At 40.8% G+C, this 17,591-nt stretch overlaps 1 protein-coding gene and 1 long non-coding RNA gene across 6 annotated transcripts in view; one reads left to right on the top strand and one right to left on the bottom strand.

Annotated features, from left to right (window-relative positions):
* The window catches only part of MAP2 (microtubule associated protein 2), a 314,133-nt gene that overhangs the window by 36,177 nt on the left and 260,365 nt on the right, over positions 1-17,591 (bottom strand). For 2 of the 4 annotated variants that reach the window (XM_083625909.1, XM_083625910.1), the window contains 4 exons: positions 13,783-14,022; positions 5,653-9,429; positions 5,223-5,429; positions 3,813-3,947 (listed from right to left, as the gene is read on the bottom strand). In XM_083625909.1, the coding sequence (XP_083482035.1) occupies positions 3,813-3,947; positions 5,223-5,429; positions 5,653-9,429; positions 13,783-14,022 (4,359 nt within the window). Of the gene's footprint in view, positions 1-3,812; positions 3,948-5,222; positions 5,430-5,652; positions 9,430-13,782; positions 14,026-17,591 lie in introns of all 4 variants that reach the window. The other 2 variants (XM_083625907.1, XM_083625908.1) reach the window with 1 other exon arrangement.
* On the top strand, positions 1,352-16,322 carry LOC310743465. Of its 2 annotated transcripts, none has more exons than XR_014539041.1 (3): positions 1,352-2,681; positions 13,176-13,354; positions 14,037-16,322. It is a non-coding gene; the product is annotated as an uncharacterized lncRNA (long non-coding RNA). The 2 variants fall into 2 exon arrangements; XR_014539042.1 differs by having other exon boundaries at positions 14,032-16,322.

Below are 17,591 nucleotides of genomic sequence, written 5' to 3'. Positions count from 1 at the left end.
CAAAACACCTTTATTGCTGACTTACCTGAAAGCATAACAACTCCTCCATCTGAACAATGAACCTGGATCATGACTTCACCCTGTCCTTTGGAGTTTGGCTAACAGTTTAATCATGCAAGAAACATATTTACTCCTGGGGCATACACCATGAAATTTAAGGTGATTAAGACAAGCCTAATACATGTTTGACCCAGTTCACATAGCCTGAGCTGATGCCCGTTTGCCCTATGATATCAATGTTGTGATGTCACAAAGGAAGAACAGTCTTACATTTTCAACCAATCAAAGTGTGAAGTACAAATTACGACAATGTTTGGATGGTAGTGGTGACTTAAAATGCTTTCTAAAAGAATTCCTTTCTTTTCTTTTCCATTCTGTGTATTGAGAAAGAAGGAAAACCACTCTGAATCAAATTCTAGAACAACTGCAGGTATACTTGATTTTATGAATTAGTTTCTTTTTCTAGAACCTAAGCTCTATTACCATTCTTAACGCCAATCCTTTGCATGTTTACACAGCAGAAAGTCACACTGACAAATTTAATGGGACTTACATTTCATGTAAATACATTCAAAATTACTACTATAGAAAAATATACCTGCTAGTGACCTTTGAATTTGCTTACTCATACAAGAAAAAGAGAATATGAGAAATGTTTTATAAAAAACTAAGAGCATTCTGAAGAACCCATGATTTGCAATTACCACTTCTTTCATCAAAATTCAGAATTTTAAAACAAGGACATTAACAACATCAGCTCACAATCCTAGCATTAGAGAGACTTATCTTTTCCTGCTTAGAAATTAGCAACTGGAAAACTGGGTAAAATCCATCAGAAACAAATACAAGGCTGGCCTAATACAGTCAAATAATCTGCACTCTTTTCATGACTAAGAGAAGAGCACTGGCTACCAGCTTCCCAAGATCTCTAAGGCTATCATTACAGGGGGAAGCCTTCCCTGCATTTTCAGCTTTTTCTTTTAAAAAGCCTCTAAACCTTTTACTTATAGACCAAGTTCATAAAGATGCACAAGCCACAGTTGGCCTTGAGACTGTCTGCTCCCTGTTCCCTTCCTCTTTTCCACTTCAGAAGAGATAGAATGTTTTTGCGCCCAATTTTTAAACTAAGCTAATTACAGTTCCCTGTGACAACTGAACTTGGGGAACTACGGTTTGTTTAAACTTTAGTTAGAGAAAATAGGCCAGGATCTGAAAATCACTTTTAGATCCTGGTTTGCTGTCACAAACCATGCAGAAGGCACATTTCTTCAAGCTCAGCCATTGTGGCGGTAGGGAACTGTGGATCGCAGCACCAATACCTACTTCTCTTTGCATTGATGATGGATTTCCACATGCGAGGACTAGATCATCTCTTAGGCCTCTCATGTATTCTTTATATTGACAGCTGATCATTGCTCATGTGGAACAGAAAACTGAGGAGAGGCTTTCATATGACAAGTGAGCATTGTTGCCAACACACATGTGCGTGCGTGCCAGCCATTGTTTGCTCAAAACTGCTCAACCAGTTGTTTTTCTCCTTGGGGACAGGGAGGGAAATTTTGAATTGACAGACAGCAGGTAAAAAATTCTCTCTCTCCCTTCCTGCACCTCTACTTAGCCTGAAGCCACCAACAGCTCTTTTTACCTAAGGAAAAAGTCAGGGAAATTAATCATAGAAATGTATACACTGGCTATATGTAGGGTCTCTACTAACATGGAGATTCCTGTAATTCCCACCTCTGGGTTTCTGAGGGTCTGCTGGAGTCAGAGAAAACGCAACTCACTTGGCAAAAGGCTGAATGTAGTTAAAGGCTACAGCCAGCCATCTAGTTGCATTGTTAACATCACCATGTGGTGATCTTTTCAAGCAGAACCCAGTAGTTATAGTAATTGCACATTTTTCTGTCTCAGAACCCTAATCCGGATAGTGGTTACTATATATTGCAGGGATTGGCTGGAAGTGGGGGGTCTTGAATCTGCTGAACTTGGATTCCAAAAAAGACTCACCTGATTTGAACAGTAGCTAACAGCCAGTATTGGATCATGAGCCCACTTCAGAACCTGCAGCCCTGTGAATTCCTTTATGATGGTCCAATGGATGGGCACTACTTTCATTCCTCTAAATTTTTATTTTTACTTTTAAACTGAGATGATTTGATAACGTTCTTTCACCCTCAGGGGGAATTGTACAGAAAAACATAGTCTCCTCCATGTAAACATAGAGGTTTAAGAGGATTCCCCCCCCCAAAAAAAAATGTGTGTTACCATGCTGATTTTAAAAGTGTTCCCATTAAAGATCCGCCCAGAAACAGGACGGGATGCACTTAGTTCCACCCGCATGCCCTACTGGCATGAACCTTACTTTAGTGGGTCCAACTGTGCCTAATGACTCATTTTGTGAATCAACATGCATAGACCACAAAATATGTAATACACTATGTGGATATATTTGCTGAGTTACAGTTTTATTTGTGTAGTGGATGAGGAATAATCTCTACAGCTATTTTGAAAATGAAATATAGCCTCCTTTTGTAAAAAAAAGAAAATAACTGAAAGGCCAACTTTCTCTCAATATAATTTGGGTTAATCTTTTTAAAAAGCTTTGCAGGTTTTGGTTACTACACGGCATTAAACTGAAGATACAGAGATCTAGTCTATTAACAAGAAGAGTTCTTATATTTGTAAGTTATTAAATGACACACCTATTTACAATTTTATATTCTAAGAAAATAATGAGTGGGAATATTTTTCCAGTGCTTGGGTGAGAGAAACATTTTTCCTGGAGTTAGTAGAATCATCTGATGAATTCTTTACATAAAAGTATTGAAAGAGAATGAGGATGCTTTTTATTCTTCTTCCCTTTGAAGGATAGGGATCAAATAATGTTAGTGTGTGAATGTGTGAAGAGGCAGAGCATGTGCATGATCCACTTAAGTTTCCGCACGCAGATCCAACTAAAATGGTGGGGTTGTGCAAATCCAATTCTTTTTCATTTCAGTGCAAATCACACAGCGTCGTTCCTTGTAGGTTTGTATCCATTTATGCTTCCACTCGCTGCCTGGAAAGCCCTGGAAAGCCCAAGTTTCTGTTCCTCTGAATGACAACAGAGAGATGCATAAACTGAAAGAATCCCCTATTTTCCCCTCCTGTATTGTCCAAGGTCCTCATTGCAGAAAAAGATGGAAAGTTATAGATTCATAGTCCTAGTGACTACAGATTTCTTCACTTTCCACTTCCTGGCAGAGCTCAATTCGCCCTGAAGGTTTTGTGTTTCAATACATAAAACTTTCAATATACAAAATACGTTAATAGATTTGAAACAGCTAATGCATACAATATAAATACAAGCCGAGCAATGCTGAAATGCTTCTTCTTATTATGCATGAGGAAAAAAAGGGATATAGATGAAAAAAATGTAAACCATGGTTTAAAGCCATTAGCACTTCCCACCAGAACAGAGCAAAATGGAGAGAGAGAAAATAAAACAGAACAAGGCAAAACAGAGAAATTTCTACAACACCACTGTCAAACCACAATGCCAAGAAACAACTACAGAACTTGGGAAATCCAAGCATGACAAGCATACATGATCATGGTCTCTGTTCAAACAAACAAACAAACAAATAAATAAATGCATAATACAAAAAAGCAGTATCATTCATGACAGCAGAAAAAGGTCTCAGAAGGGGGAGTAAGAAAACTAAAATCAAAACCAGAGCAGCCAGTAGAGCAATGAGATTACAAATAATAATAACAATAGTAATGTCTATGTTTGCCAGCCACGTTGCATAAATTCAAGACAGCACAATCACCTGTCTGCTTCCGCTTAACACAGGAGAGATGAGTTGGTCTAGTATGTTTGATAGCAGGTTTTAAAATGATTTTCCTGGAGGGAGAGTGAGCCTGAACTTCAGCTTTTTTAGAAAGTTCAGCTTTCTTATATACAGCTATAGACAAGAAAACAAGAGCATACAATCAGAAATAAAAAAAAAAACCAAGAAACCGAAATATATTTCAACATGACATTTTGGCTGTTGGTACCATGCTTTAGACCTTCAGTTAGAATGTGAGCCTACCAAGGCCCAGAGACGACTCGTAGTTGTTGCAGGCAACAACTGACCCTTCATTGGGTAGCAAGTATCACTTTACCTGTCACCACACTCTGACCGTGCAAGCCAGGCACCTTCTGTACAAACTGCATAGAATGAGGGCATATTCCCACTCCAGCCTGCACACTCCTGCCATGTAGCATTGCAATTGTACTGGGCAGCTTCCAAGGCTATGTCTGGAAGGGTATGTGCTATGTTCCACTGGTGCAAACAATTGAGGTTTTTTGGTTTTTGTTTTTTTTTGTTAAGTGACAGATCTGCAGGATCTAGGCCTCACTTTGGCTTGGACAAAATGCTGGACATTAACCAGGGCTCAAAACCCAGTGGAGCCACAGATCTGACTGGTAAAAGGTAAAGGGACCCCTGACTGCTAGGTCCAGTCATGGACGACTCTGGGGTTGCTGCACTCATCTCGCTTTACTGGCCAAGGGAGCCGACATTTGTCCACAGTTTTTCCGGGTCATGTGGCCAGCATGACTAAGCCGCTTCTGGCGAACTAGAGCAGCGCACGGAAACGCCGTTTAGCTTCCCGCCGGAGCGGTACCTATTTATCTACTTTCACTTTGACATGCTTTTGAACTGCTACGTGGGCTGGAGCTAAGAACGAGCAATGGAAGCTCACCCTGTCACGGGGATTCGAACCGCCGACCTTCTGATCGGCAAGCCCAAGAGGTTCAACGGTTTAGACCACAGCACCACCCGCGCCCCTGACTGGTGCCCACTGACAATTCTCTGCCTCCTGCACATGGGGAATAATAGTGGGATATTTTACATACTAGATTTGGCAACTAAGCAGAAGGAAAGATTGCCACATGGCTACCCAGAGCACTAGCAAAGTCATGGTACATACGTGACTTTATGCTAGTGTTATTTATTTGGTATTAATGAATCCAAGTAAGCAGAGCTGAATTCTCATACAGGACGTTTTCCTACTCCATAAAAGAAAGAAATCATCAGCCTAAACTGGAGTGGCTGGAAGCAATGTAGACTGAATGCCTTGCTGTTAACACAAATGAATATTCTTGATTAAATGTGTACTGCTAAAATACTCCTATAAAACAGGTGAACAACCCACAGTATGGCATTATAGGAAAAAGATAGTATTACATGAACCTTTTTTCCTTCTCACTTCATCTCTGGAGACAGTGCTAGGTTCCTTTTTAGCTATTTTTCTTTCAGGAGTAGAAATCCTGCCTCTCCCAGTTTTTAAAGGTTTCTCTTTTTTATGTTTATCAAGAGACGGTCTCCGCAATTCTCTCTCTGCCTTCTCCTCTTTAGGAACAGTCTCTAACTGTTCCGTCATGATGCTCCTATCATCATCTGCAGGATCAGAGTAAATTATAACAACAACAACAACAACAAAAAACAGAATTAGTAAAATGTTAATAGTGCTTCAGCGGGATTTCATTTTTAAAAATCAGATTATTTCCTATTGTCATTATTTTAACAATATTCCTGAATGTGGTAATATTAATTATTATTAATTATTAATTATTAATGAATAATTTCAGAAACAAAAAAATGAAAAAAGGATAAGGCACACCTTGAGTATCCACCCATATGCTGTCTGTGTCCAGGATGGAGTCATCGATGGTTGTTTCATCTTTATAGTCATCATACGTCTCTGTCTTGTAATCAGTCAATGGGATTTCTTCTTGTTCAGGGGAGCCAGGAGCTTCCAGACAGCTTTCTTTTTTCTCTGCTTCGACATCAGTCACCACCTTCACCTCCACTTCAGGATGGACGCTTTCTTCTTCTGTATCAGCCGGTGATGCTTCTGCGAAGCGCACACTGTGGGAGCTGGTTTCTCCCTCATCGACTGTGGTCTGCACTATTGTGATGAAGTCATCCTCAATTGTAACCACAGACTCTATTACTCCTTTGAGTTCAGGCATTTGCCCAGGGACAGCTTCACACACCTTAAGCTCTTCACCAGGTATCTCAAAGTCCCTTTCTTTGCTTCTTTGCCTCATCTCTCCTTCTTCCTGCTCAATCTCTTCTTTCTTAATCTCTTCCTCTTGCTTCCTCTTTTCTTCTTCTTGTCTACTCTCTTCCTCACCTTCCTGCATGATCTTTTCCTTCTGCTGTTCTTGCTTAATTTCTTCTGCTTGCTCTAGTTTACTCTCTTCCTCATATTCTTCTTTTTGCTTACTCTCTTCCTCTTGTTCTTCTGCTTGTTTGATCTCTTCCTCTTGTTCTTCTGCTTGCTTACTCTCCTTCTCTTGTTCTTCTTCCTGCAATGCCTCAGTTTTTACAGAGCCTTCCAATCCTAGAGATTCCACATTATCTTCCTTAGGCTGTGATATGTTCTCCATTTGAATTTCAGTTGTTTCGTCTTTGGTAGCTTTATATGCACCTCTTTCTGTAACTGGTTGTTCCACTGTCAATTGTGATGCCATCTCCTCTTCCAACAAAGAAGGGCTTTCTAGTTCTAATTTGTCATCATATGGTTTTAAAGTTTCTACAGGCAAGCCCTCTTGTGCTTGGTCATTATCACCACTTGACTCATATGATTCTTCTTTATCTACTGCTTCTTGGTGAACCAGGTCCGGCTTCGCTCCTTTCTCCTTAACTTCAGTTTCAGACAGTTTATTGGCATCTTTCATTTGAGCAGGTTCTGCTTTTGCAGAATCTTGGGGCAATGTTGAGAGGGTCTTTTCTTGACCCTCATCTGTGCCTTGCTCTGTAACAGGCTCAGTGACATGAACGCCTAACTTAGTCTGGTTTTCTTGCTCAACTTGCCGAGCAGCAGAATCCATCTCATGCTTTATAGCATCATAGTCTGGTTTATAGGAAATTTCTGCCTTGCCTGTCTCTTCAGCAATGTGAACAGCTTTTTTTTCTTTCTCAGATAATGAAGAACCTTTCTCTTCCAGTCCAACTGTATGTTTATCACCTGCATTTTCTAAGGTTGAAGCAGGCTTTGCTTTTTCATGTTCAGTGTCCTCATGAGAACAAACGTCTTTAGAGTCACTTTGTTCCTCGCTTTTTTCTAGCACAGTATCTAGTTTATCAATAGCTTTTCTCTCCTGCTCAAATTCTTTGCCTAAAACTGCTGATTCCCCAGAGGCCTCTCTTTCTTCTTTGGCTCTCTCAGCTGCTGCCAACTTCACTTCTATCAAAGAAAGGTCTGCAATGACACCTCTTCTAATTTTTTCATCAAAGGGACAGCTTTCCCCTGTCAAATTCTCACTGTCCTGTACTGGAGATGGCATTGGCACCGTGTACTTATTGAAAACACAGTAACCTAAATCTTCTAGTTGACTGTCAGCTTTTAGAGTCATATGGTTCTCGTCGGCCATGAGGAGCTGGGCCACTCCACTGTCCTCTACAACTGCTTCTGAAGGAACAGACTTCCTGTGGACTACCTCAGCATCTGCACTCACAGATGCTTCTCTTGACCTTGTGCCTGCTAAGTCCAACATTTCAGGTAAATCAGGCGCCATCACAGTCCCGTTTTTGTAATAATCTTTAGCCAGGATGGGTGACTCACACAAAGGCTCCACTTGGATCTCTCCTCCTTGTTTTACTTTGGACTCTTCAGTTTTCTCATCTTCTTCCCTGCTCACTGATGGGAAGGAGGGAGACTTTTCTACTGCTGGAGTAGTGGCTGGCAAATAATCATCACCTTCATCGCCACTAGCATTATCCATAATATCTGAACCTAGTGGTGAAAGGTCATGTGTCCGCCCAAAGTTAAACCCCAGTGCTATAGAGTCCAAGCAGGACATGGGCAGATTAATTGACATACTCCTCTGCTCTATGGCAGATCTCCCACCAAGCCCTAAGCTCCTGCTTAGAGTTAAGTCATCTTTATTTTTACTGTGGAGTTCTCTCTTATCCCCATATACGTTTGGGTCAATGGTGTACATTCTTTCTGTAGGGGAACTAGGTTCCTCAGAATCATCTGGGAAGCCCTGGGCAAGGGTGCTGTATCCCATTTCATGAGCAGGTATACTGGTGTGTTGATATGCCTCTGGCTGAAATTGCTCAGTGTCTTTCTTAGATATGATGAAATCTTTATGGTAAGGGTCGTAGGTCTCCTCTTTAGTATCACTCAGTTCATAGTAATCATTGCCTTGCTGTAGGATGTCACTCTTGAAAGCTTCATCTTTAAGGGTGGAAGTCTCAAAATATGTAGACATTCCTGATTTATCCTCCTCTATCTGCATTTTGTGAGCTTCTGAATCTGCAGCTGAGAACACTTCCCCTTTCCCATCCTTTCCTTGCAGAGATTCTTTGCTGGGTTCAGCAGTGGGTTTCTCTATTGCTGCAGACAATACAGCTTTATCTAAAGGCTCATTTACTTTTTCAGGAAGTAATTCTTGGCTGAGTCTTTCTGCAGAACTCTCTGTGCCATGCTTTTCCTCTTTTTTAATATCCCATGTTGATGAAACCTCCGTTTTCTCCAACTCTTCTTCTGCTTTGAGAGTACCAGATGGCTTTTTAGAATCAGCTCCTTCTACTTCTTTACCTAAAGCAGTTGTTTGTTGGCCATGAGCTTTAAAAAAATGATCATCTAATATCTTGGGCTTTTGTCCACTGGAAATGGAGTACCCCTCCTCGTCGCTTTCATCCTCTGTCATATCTTTCTCTTCCTCCCAAAGAGGAACATTCTGGGTGGGTGTCTGCACTGTAATTTGTTTTGAGGCATGAGAAGTCAATTCTTCAAATTCTTCTTCATGTTTTTTTGCTTGCTCTTTGTCAATTTTTCTATCTTTGGCAATCTCTGAAGCAGTAGATATTTGCATCATGTTTCTACTACCATGTGGCTCAGATTTATGTAGAGTAACTGGCAAAGTTTCAGAAGAAAACACAGTTTTAACTGTGCTTTTTTGGCCCACTGTAAATTCTGAAGATGAGAAACAGCCTATGCTTTCATGAGAGGTAAAGTCACTTTTTATAGCATCAAACTGGCCATCTCTAGACCTGAAGGGTTGTGCTTCAGCGGCAGGTTTCTGGGCCTCTGGAGCCTTTTCATCTGTTTTACTTTCTTTGTGCAGCTCTGTTGACAAATCCTTCGGTTCTTTATGTAGATGTGGCTCTCCAGTGAAATCAAAATCTGCTTTTATAGAATTCCTGTCTTCTTTCTTCTGTGGACTGGCATCTAAGGTCTGTCCTGACAGGGTTGGGAGCATTTTTTCTTCTCCTTTGCCTTGTGATTCTGTTGTTTCTAAAGTCTCGGTTTTTGCTGGCTGTTGAACTAAGGCATCGTGTATAGGTTGCTCACTAGTCTTACTTCCTTTCTCTGGTTCCTTTGGGCCTAATGGCTCAGCTGCAAAAAGGCCTGTATGCTCCTCATGGATTTCCATCTTCGAAGCTGCAAGTAAATCTGTAGTTGTTTGATTGGATTTTACAACAGATTACTTAAAGCATTCACAGGCAGCAGCAGACTAGTTTACAGCATTATTTGGCATGGCAGAGTGGTTAAAAAAAGGGGGGTCACATGCAATGGTACCTTTTTAGAGGTCTTTTTTAAACAGATGGTTTTTCTCTCTTTTAGAGGGGCAAATCTTTATTTAAAGTATTAATAATAACTCCTGTGATACATGCAAACCTACCTATAGTTTAATGACAAATTATTATGCTTTTAAAATCATAGGCCAGTTTCCTCACAAGCATTACACTACAGATAAACCCAACTTCATCTTATTACGCTTTATGCTACAATGGGTGATATCCAATGTTAGTCATCCTCAGAATAGACCCACTGAAATCAGTTAAATAACTTAAATCTATTGATTTCAACAGGCCTTCTCTGCCTGACAATGGATATCACTCAATGATATAAATTCTGAATTACAGTCATACATAGGCATAATATTTGTGATAGGCTGCACATTATATTTAACATTCAAACCTCTAAATCCATTTAATGATATGATTCCTTTTATTTGAGCTCAATCAAATAATAGTTACAAAGCAATTTATTCACCAATTTTCAGTTATTACAGGAGGAACATTCCCCCCCCCTTTCATATATTTTTAAAAATCAGATTACTGTCATTAAAGACATTAAATACTAATATGTGAAGATCTACCACTGATTCAAAACAAAATCAGTGCCACTGCAGCTTCCAGCACATTGCTGAAAAGCTCAAGCCTTAGATTTTCTTATTTAAAACTCATGGAAATTGTAATTCTTCATTTGCCTATATCCTTTGGTAACATTTTATATAGTGATGCCTTTCCTAAACATTATATGCCATGCTTAATAAGACTTTGTTTCCTCAGACAATTACAGGGCCTGCATAATGCAATCTACAACATCATATTACAATCATGGTTACACATGTCTTTAAAAATGTCCTGAAAAATCTTGGCAAAATTCTGTATTCTCAACATATATAATTATTTCAGTGGGAACCATTTCAGCTCAGCATACAGCACAATTTTTATCCCACTTGTTTCAAAAGAAATCAGTTTCAAAAGGAATAAACATTAACACTGCAATCCTGTGCACACTTGCTTGTGAGTAAACCCCACTGAATTCAGCAAGCTTACTTCTGAGTAAGCATGTCTAGGATTCAGCTGCAAAGTATATATTGTTCTTGGTATCCTTCTAAACCCAGGAACAGGAAATTGAAAAACAATTCATCCCGATCAACAGTCCCATAAAAGGGAAAGGTAAAGGGACCCCTGACCATTAAATCCAGTCGTGACCGACTCTGGGGTTGCGCGCTCATCTAGCTCTATAGGCCGAGGGAGCCGGCGTTTGTCCACAGACAGCTTCCGGGTCATGTGGCCAGCGTGTCTAAGCCACTTCTGGCGAACCAGAGCAGCACACGGAAAGGCCGTTTACCTTCCCGCCAGAGCGGTACCTATTTATCTACTTGCACTTTGACGTGCTTTCGAACTGCTAGGTTAGCAGGAGCAGGGACCAAACAACGGGAGCTCACCCCGTCGCGGGCATTCGAACTGCCGACCCTCTGATCGGCAAGTCCTAGGCTCTGTGGTTTAACCCACAGCGCCACCCACGTCCCTCAACAGTCACATATTTCTATGGAAATATTTGGTATTGCTTCATTTCCCACAAATGATCATTTTGCAACACTGCCACTATTTTTAATGATCACATTCTTACATCAGATTAGCACTGTGAGAGACTGAGATAAACCTGTTAAGAACTGTGATCCACACTACGGCTGTGATCCAGAGAACCTGTTCCAAATTGGGAAACAGCTGTCCTTTAGCAGAGTTGTTTCATTTGAACAAGCTTGGAAGCCCCTAATCCCCCTAGCTAAGTGCACTATATGCTTCACAGTTCATATAAATCCCCTTGCTTGGAAACACCTTCATCCCAAATTCTGGCTCTAAAAGCGGCCAGCCTGGTGCCTCTGGAAGCTCACAAGCCAGGCATCATGGTGACAGTGCTCAGCACCTGATGAACAAAGGTATGCTGTCTTTGGAGGGCTAACTTTTAGCTAACACAGCTAGTTGCCACTTAGCAACCTGCTCTCTCTGAACAGGTTTATATGCGGGGAGGAAGCCATCCAAGACAATGGTCCTCATCATATTTTGTGTTAGTTAATTCTGTAAATTATGATTCCGGCAAAGGACTACAGTTGTGTAATTTGACCTTAAACTGCTGCTCATTTAACGTCTCTGGTCGATTTTGATGTGAAAGAGAGGATCGTTTCTCTCTACTCAAGTTCTCTAAGTTTGTGTTTAATGCTGTATACATCTATCAAGTCTAGCCTCCATCTCTTAAGTATTTTCTAAATAGATAGATAGATAGATAGATAGCACAGGTAAGAGCTCATCTTACATGAGGGTTACATTTCTGGCTATTGCACATATAAGCAAAATTGCACAAAGCCAGAATGACCCCACACCACAAATTGCCCCATGTGAGCATCCCTACTTGTTTGAAGCCAATGTTGAGTGGGCCTTACACTCTGCCCCCTCCCCATGAAAGATGAGATTTTAAGCTCCCCGCCTTGTTTTCTGGGTTCTGGGAAAGCCCTGCAAGTCTCCTACAGGATCTTGTGGGAGCCTTCTCATTAACTTTCTGAGCCCAGCAAGCAAGGCAGGTGGGTTAAAAAGCTCTTTCCATGGTGGGAAAACAAGGAGAGGTTGTTTTGTCTAGCAATAGACATTATTGTACTGATGGAACAGTACTAATAATATGACATTGAATTCCTTCCTATGTGCCCTGACTTAAGGATTTTTACAGGTGAAACTATACTCATTCCTAAGGCAGAACATTGGGCCAGGGCGAATTACACACTATTTATTTACTTCATCGTAAAAGTTGTCATTTTATTCCTGCCCTCTAGGAACTCTTTTTCAACCAGTTACTGGTCAATTAGAGAATTCATCTTTTTAGTCTATGACTTAAGTTTTAATGGGAGTTATTTGTGAGAGATTTTGACAGAAATAATGTTATATGTACTGTGTATCAGATCACCCATAAAAAGGATCTTCTGTGATTTTTTTTAAAAGTGTGAATAGCAGCTGTTGAGAGGATCTTCGAGTTGAGACCCCTGACTCCAATAGGTGCTATCTGACCTGCAGGGAAACTGCTTGGAAAGGGGTGGGGTTTAATAGGAATTATATCAGAGTGAAGTTCCACTGCTGCAATCCCAATCCAATCCTTCCCCACAGCTCCCATTGCTATTAACACTTCTATATCTAGTCTAGATTGGTACTACAGAACGTATGCTGACATCCTCGTCTAAAAGGTCATATAAGCTAAGCTGATTTTTCTTCAGCAACTTTTATTCTTAGTGTTCAATCATTTCACTCTTAATCAAACTTTCCACAAATATTCCATTAAAAGTTAGGCTGAATTCTGGTCCGATTATTTGTAGAAGTGCTTGAGAATATGAGTACACTCTGGATCACAGCCTAATCTGGTTAACAGGGTTAACAGATTTCATTAGGAGGTCAAACTCTGAACTTGTATTTAGTTTTTCCTCAAGTAGAAGAGCTTCATTATGATTTGTTTGACTTAGTAACACAGGATTTCACCCTCAATGTATAATCTTGCTCTTCATTCTGGTTTCCAAAATATCACGGGAATCCATGCAAATTTTCTTCCCGCACTGGGTTTTCAATTTTCAGCATCAACTTGTAAGAAAGGTAACAAAGATGAAAACAAAAAATTCTGGCAATGGCTAAGGAGGGTCAAGGTGGACTGCAATGAATGGCAAAGATATGACATAAAAAGCAGCAGCCTTGGAAAAATTGAGCCAGAATGTACTGAAGCACAAGCAAAAATACACTGCAAACAAAAGACATCGGTACAATTTAAGCCTCTTTATGTCATAGTCAAGGTTAATCAGCTGGTTTCTTGAAATGAAAAGCAGATGAACCTCTGCATCAAAAACAAAAAGTAAAAAATATATACACAGATCAGCAATGTGACTGGCAAACACATCTGCGATGAAGAGGGAGGGAAGGCTTTGTGATATATCAGCTTGGCTGCATAGCATACTGTGTCATGGTTAGGGGGGAAAGTCAGGAATCAGCTGCAGTGGTGGGAAACCATGTCATCATCACACAGCATTTGCACAGTTGGCTTGCCTGTTATGCACTCCTCAAAGCATAATAACAAGAGCATTAATCATGAGGGTATTAAATGGGGGAAAGAGTAAATGGAGCAGAGTGGAGGAAGCTTGAGAACAGCTCAAATGCAGCCAACACATGCAGGTCCCTAAGGAGGACACACCTTCCTCACCCAAGGAAGGCATTTTGGCTTTCAAGGGTTCCTCCTCAACTAGGGTGACACTTTCCCCATTACGTGCCACTTGGTCTTCAGAAATGGAGTCCTGCTGGGCCTCTTTGGAGCCCTCTGCCTGTTGCAAAGGCTCAGCAGGATCACTCATTTTCTCACATTCCTCACCAAGCGGAACAGCAGGTTTGGGTTCATCAGCCACTGGACCTTTAACTGTGTCTTCTTCTTCTTCTTCTTTGACAGAACAGAAGGGGGAAAGGATGGAAAAATGAGGCGACACCAAGACACACACACAAGATGCACACATTAAACTGGTTGCCCATGTACAACATTTTCAGCTCTGCACAGAATTTATACATTTGTGTCACCTTAGCTGTTACCACATTTTTAGTACCATGAAGCAGAGTGAGCTTACATTAATTTTTTTTTAATTGTTATGGCTGACAATGCCATTTGTAATGCTGAATGTCTTCTTTTTTGTGTTGAAAATTGGTCTGATTCAAACATCATCCGTTCTTGACTGTCAAACCATGGTTTGGTAAACAGCTTCCATGCTCCTTTCCCTCATACTTCTCCCTCCCTTCTCTAGTTAGAGTTAGCAGTGGTTCACTGTTATATCTGAACTGGAATAGTTACAATAACCGCTAACCATAATTAGCTTTAGAACCAGAGACAACTTTCTAATCCTGGTCTCAATTTCTAGTTTAGAATCTAACTATGGGTAGTGTTACCTATGGCTATGTCAATTCAGTCTTGATGCTAACCAAGGAAGGAAAAGGAAAGGGGCGTGTGAAGCTGAAAAGAAAGAAAGAGGAGATAAGGCCAGGAGTCTGCAAACTTGCAGAGCACTCCTAATTGCCAAATGGTATGCATAGCCCATGTTTTTGGGGCAAGCCACAGTAATCAAATAAAGCTGAAAATGTTTTATTGTTCCCAAGGTGGAAACGACTGTAGGAAAGAAATTGTTATCTATGATAATGGAGATGTGTGGTGGTGATTGATGGTTTTGAAAAAGACTAATAAATAGTCAAACAAAATACATTGCCCTTTTGATTACTGTAATATGCATTACATTGGGCTGCATCTGAAAGCTCTAGAAAATGTAACTAGTTTGTTTTAAGGCTCAATCTAAGGTGTTGGTTTTGACTTTTAAAGCTCTGTGTAGCCTGGGACTGGGATGCCTCAAACCACCTTCTTTAGAATGAACCGACTCATGAACAAAGGTCATCTCCAGAGGCTCCATGTCTGCCCCCCCCCCCCCCCGGTCATCTAATGGATAATGCCTGTTCAGGAAAGGGCCTTCTCAATATTGGTGCCTAGAATACAACTCCTCCCAGAGGGAAACTTGCTTGGCTCCTGTGATAATGGTTGCTTTCTTGCTGCTTTGGCATTGGCTTTATTGCTTATGTTGCTATTTTATTGCTGTTTTATGTTTTGATAACTCCTTTTAAACTGCTGTTTAAAATCACTTTGTGGATCCTGGTGGATGGAAAGGTGAGGTACAAATATTTTAAATTAAATAGAATAAACACATATTCGCCTGGTGCTTAAAAATACTCAAACCCATTCTGCCCTTGTGAAGTAACAATACTGTAGCATTGAATAAGCTACAACCCTAGTCATAGTGACCCAGGGGTAAGCCCCATTCAACTCAATACATGAGTAGGTATGAATAGGGTTGCTTTGTAAATCATTGAAACATGCATTCTTATTTGGCACAAGAGGCAGCAATGTGAGAAGTTGTGGCTCTCTCTAGAGACAGATCATTGCCACACCTTTAGGGCTCAGTTTAGAGGCTTTGCATGCACTGCTGTGCACTCAACAAGCTTACCTTCAATTCAGCAATATACAGCAAAGTTATTTAAACCATAGATGTACTACAAAGAAATTCAGGAAGAATAAAAGAAGAGATTTTTCATAACCAAAGAAAAGCTAAAAAGGAAATTGATTTCGCTTCTATTAGCTCATGAAGTATTTTCTGCCACCCTTTGCATAATGATAAAGGCTCTTTGCAGGATGGACTCTATACTTAAGATTGAGCAGAACCACATGAGATATACAGCATTGTCCTCATTTTGCCAGTTAGAACTTCACTGGAGGCAGAGCTCCATGCTGTGAAAAAGGAACAAGGAACAAAGCAGTTCTGTCTAAGAGAAGCCCTTATAGGTGCTGGCCAGCATGCTAAGACAAGTACAGAATGCAATGCAAAATGACAAAAATGAAGCTTGATAGCCTGCCTTGTTAACATAAATGTGGTTTGAAGAAGCCACTGTCTGCTGCGTTCAGATGGAGTAAGAAACCATGATTTGTTCCCCCAAAGCAACAGAATCTCTGCCCTTTGCACATGGAATGGGGAACATGCAAGCCATGGCTTATTCGTTGTTATGTCCAAAGTGGGTGACTATAGAGCACCACAGGTGAACTCTGGAGCCGGGTCTTGCAAAATCTATGTTGGAACATTGCTGTTGGCATCGGTATGTCTTGAGGCAATGGAGTGCACCTCCGGGGGTGTTACTAGCACCAAAATGACCTCCCTGGGGAGTTCCTGGAAGGAGGCATACAAGGTACCATCCAACCATCTTAGGGACTCTACTCCAGATTTGTGTAAGATTTACTCCTTAGCCTTGCACTATTAATTTAAATGGAATCTCTCTCCGACTTTTCTTTTAAATTTCAGAAAGTCAAAAGTAATTATACTTGTCAAAGTCTCCTTGATTTTGTCTATTTCTTGATTTTGTCTATTTCTTTAAATGATGTTATTTCTTCAAATAATGTTTGCATATGTAATACAAGTCCGTTTTAGCTAGACAAAATTATATTAACCCACTCCACTAAAGCAAAATCCATAGATCACCCCAGAAATAAATTCAGAAATGTCCCAAAATTTGTCCTGGTCAGTTTCACTTGCTAGGAGAAAAATGCTATGTTTTGAGCCCCACTCCTTGAGACTGGAATCACAGGGTGTGGTGTTTCAACAATCTGTCCCCATCAATAATACACTATTGTATTTGAAAGAACTATGGAGCAGCAAGGAGATTTTAATGTTACAAGTGCCTAAACTTTTTCAATGGGGCATACAGTAGAATGGAATCCAAAGAGCCAGACAAGTAACTCCACATCTCCACTCCACAATGTACTGCAAAGAAACCTATTTTGGAAAATGAAGAGACTTTCAAAAGCCATTTGTGGTGTGTCATGGAGGTCTGCTGTTCAAAGAAAAAAAAAGGGGGGGGGGAAAGCACACAAAAAAACCATGATGAACATGAGGTTGTAGCAAAAGCTGCCAAGCCAAGCTTAAAATAGCCTTTCCCTTTGATTCTGGTCTCAGACCTGAAGACCCTGAGAAGGTAGAGGATAAAACTCTGAAACTTTAGGACTAAACCTGACACCTGACAGCCCTGGACACAAATGATGAAATGAATGTGGCATGGCAGGGTAGAGGAGAGGAGGAAGAGTGGGACCATGCTTTGTTCACCTTCTTCATAGCCTAAAAAGGCCTCTGCACTCTGGGCTGTGGCACTGGGAGGTCCACTAGCTTCAGTCCATTCGGAGCTGAACAAAGGGTGTTCATAGTACTCCTCATCTGAATTGTAGGGCTCATCATCAGGCACAGACACTGAAATGGAAGGGGCAAGGAACTTACGCCTCTCCCCTGTGGCAGCTGGCCCATGCCATGAGCTGCTGCGAAGAGGTCCCACCTCATCCTCAGCTCCTTCATCTACAGACAGACACACAGGAAGAAACTGCACAGATAACTTGAAGAGACAGAAGGACATAACACAAGACAGAATGGAAACAGGCAG

This window comes from Podarcis filfolensis, assembly GCF_964270895.1.
Source record: "Podarcis filfolensis genome assembly, chromosome: 1".
Lineage (NCBI taxonomy): Eukaryota > Metazoa > Chordata > Lepidosauria > Squamata > Lacertidae > Podarcis > Podarcis filfolensis.
The sequence above is the reverse complement of the archived record's forward strand: the minus strand, read 5'-3'. Positions and strand labels throughout refer to the sequence as shown.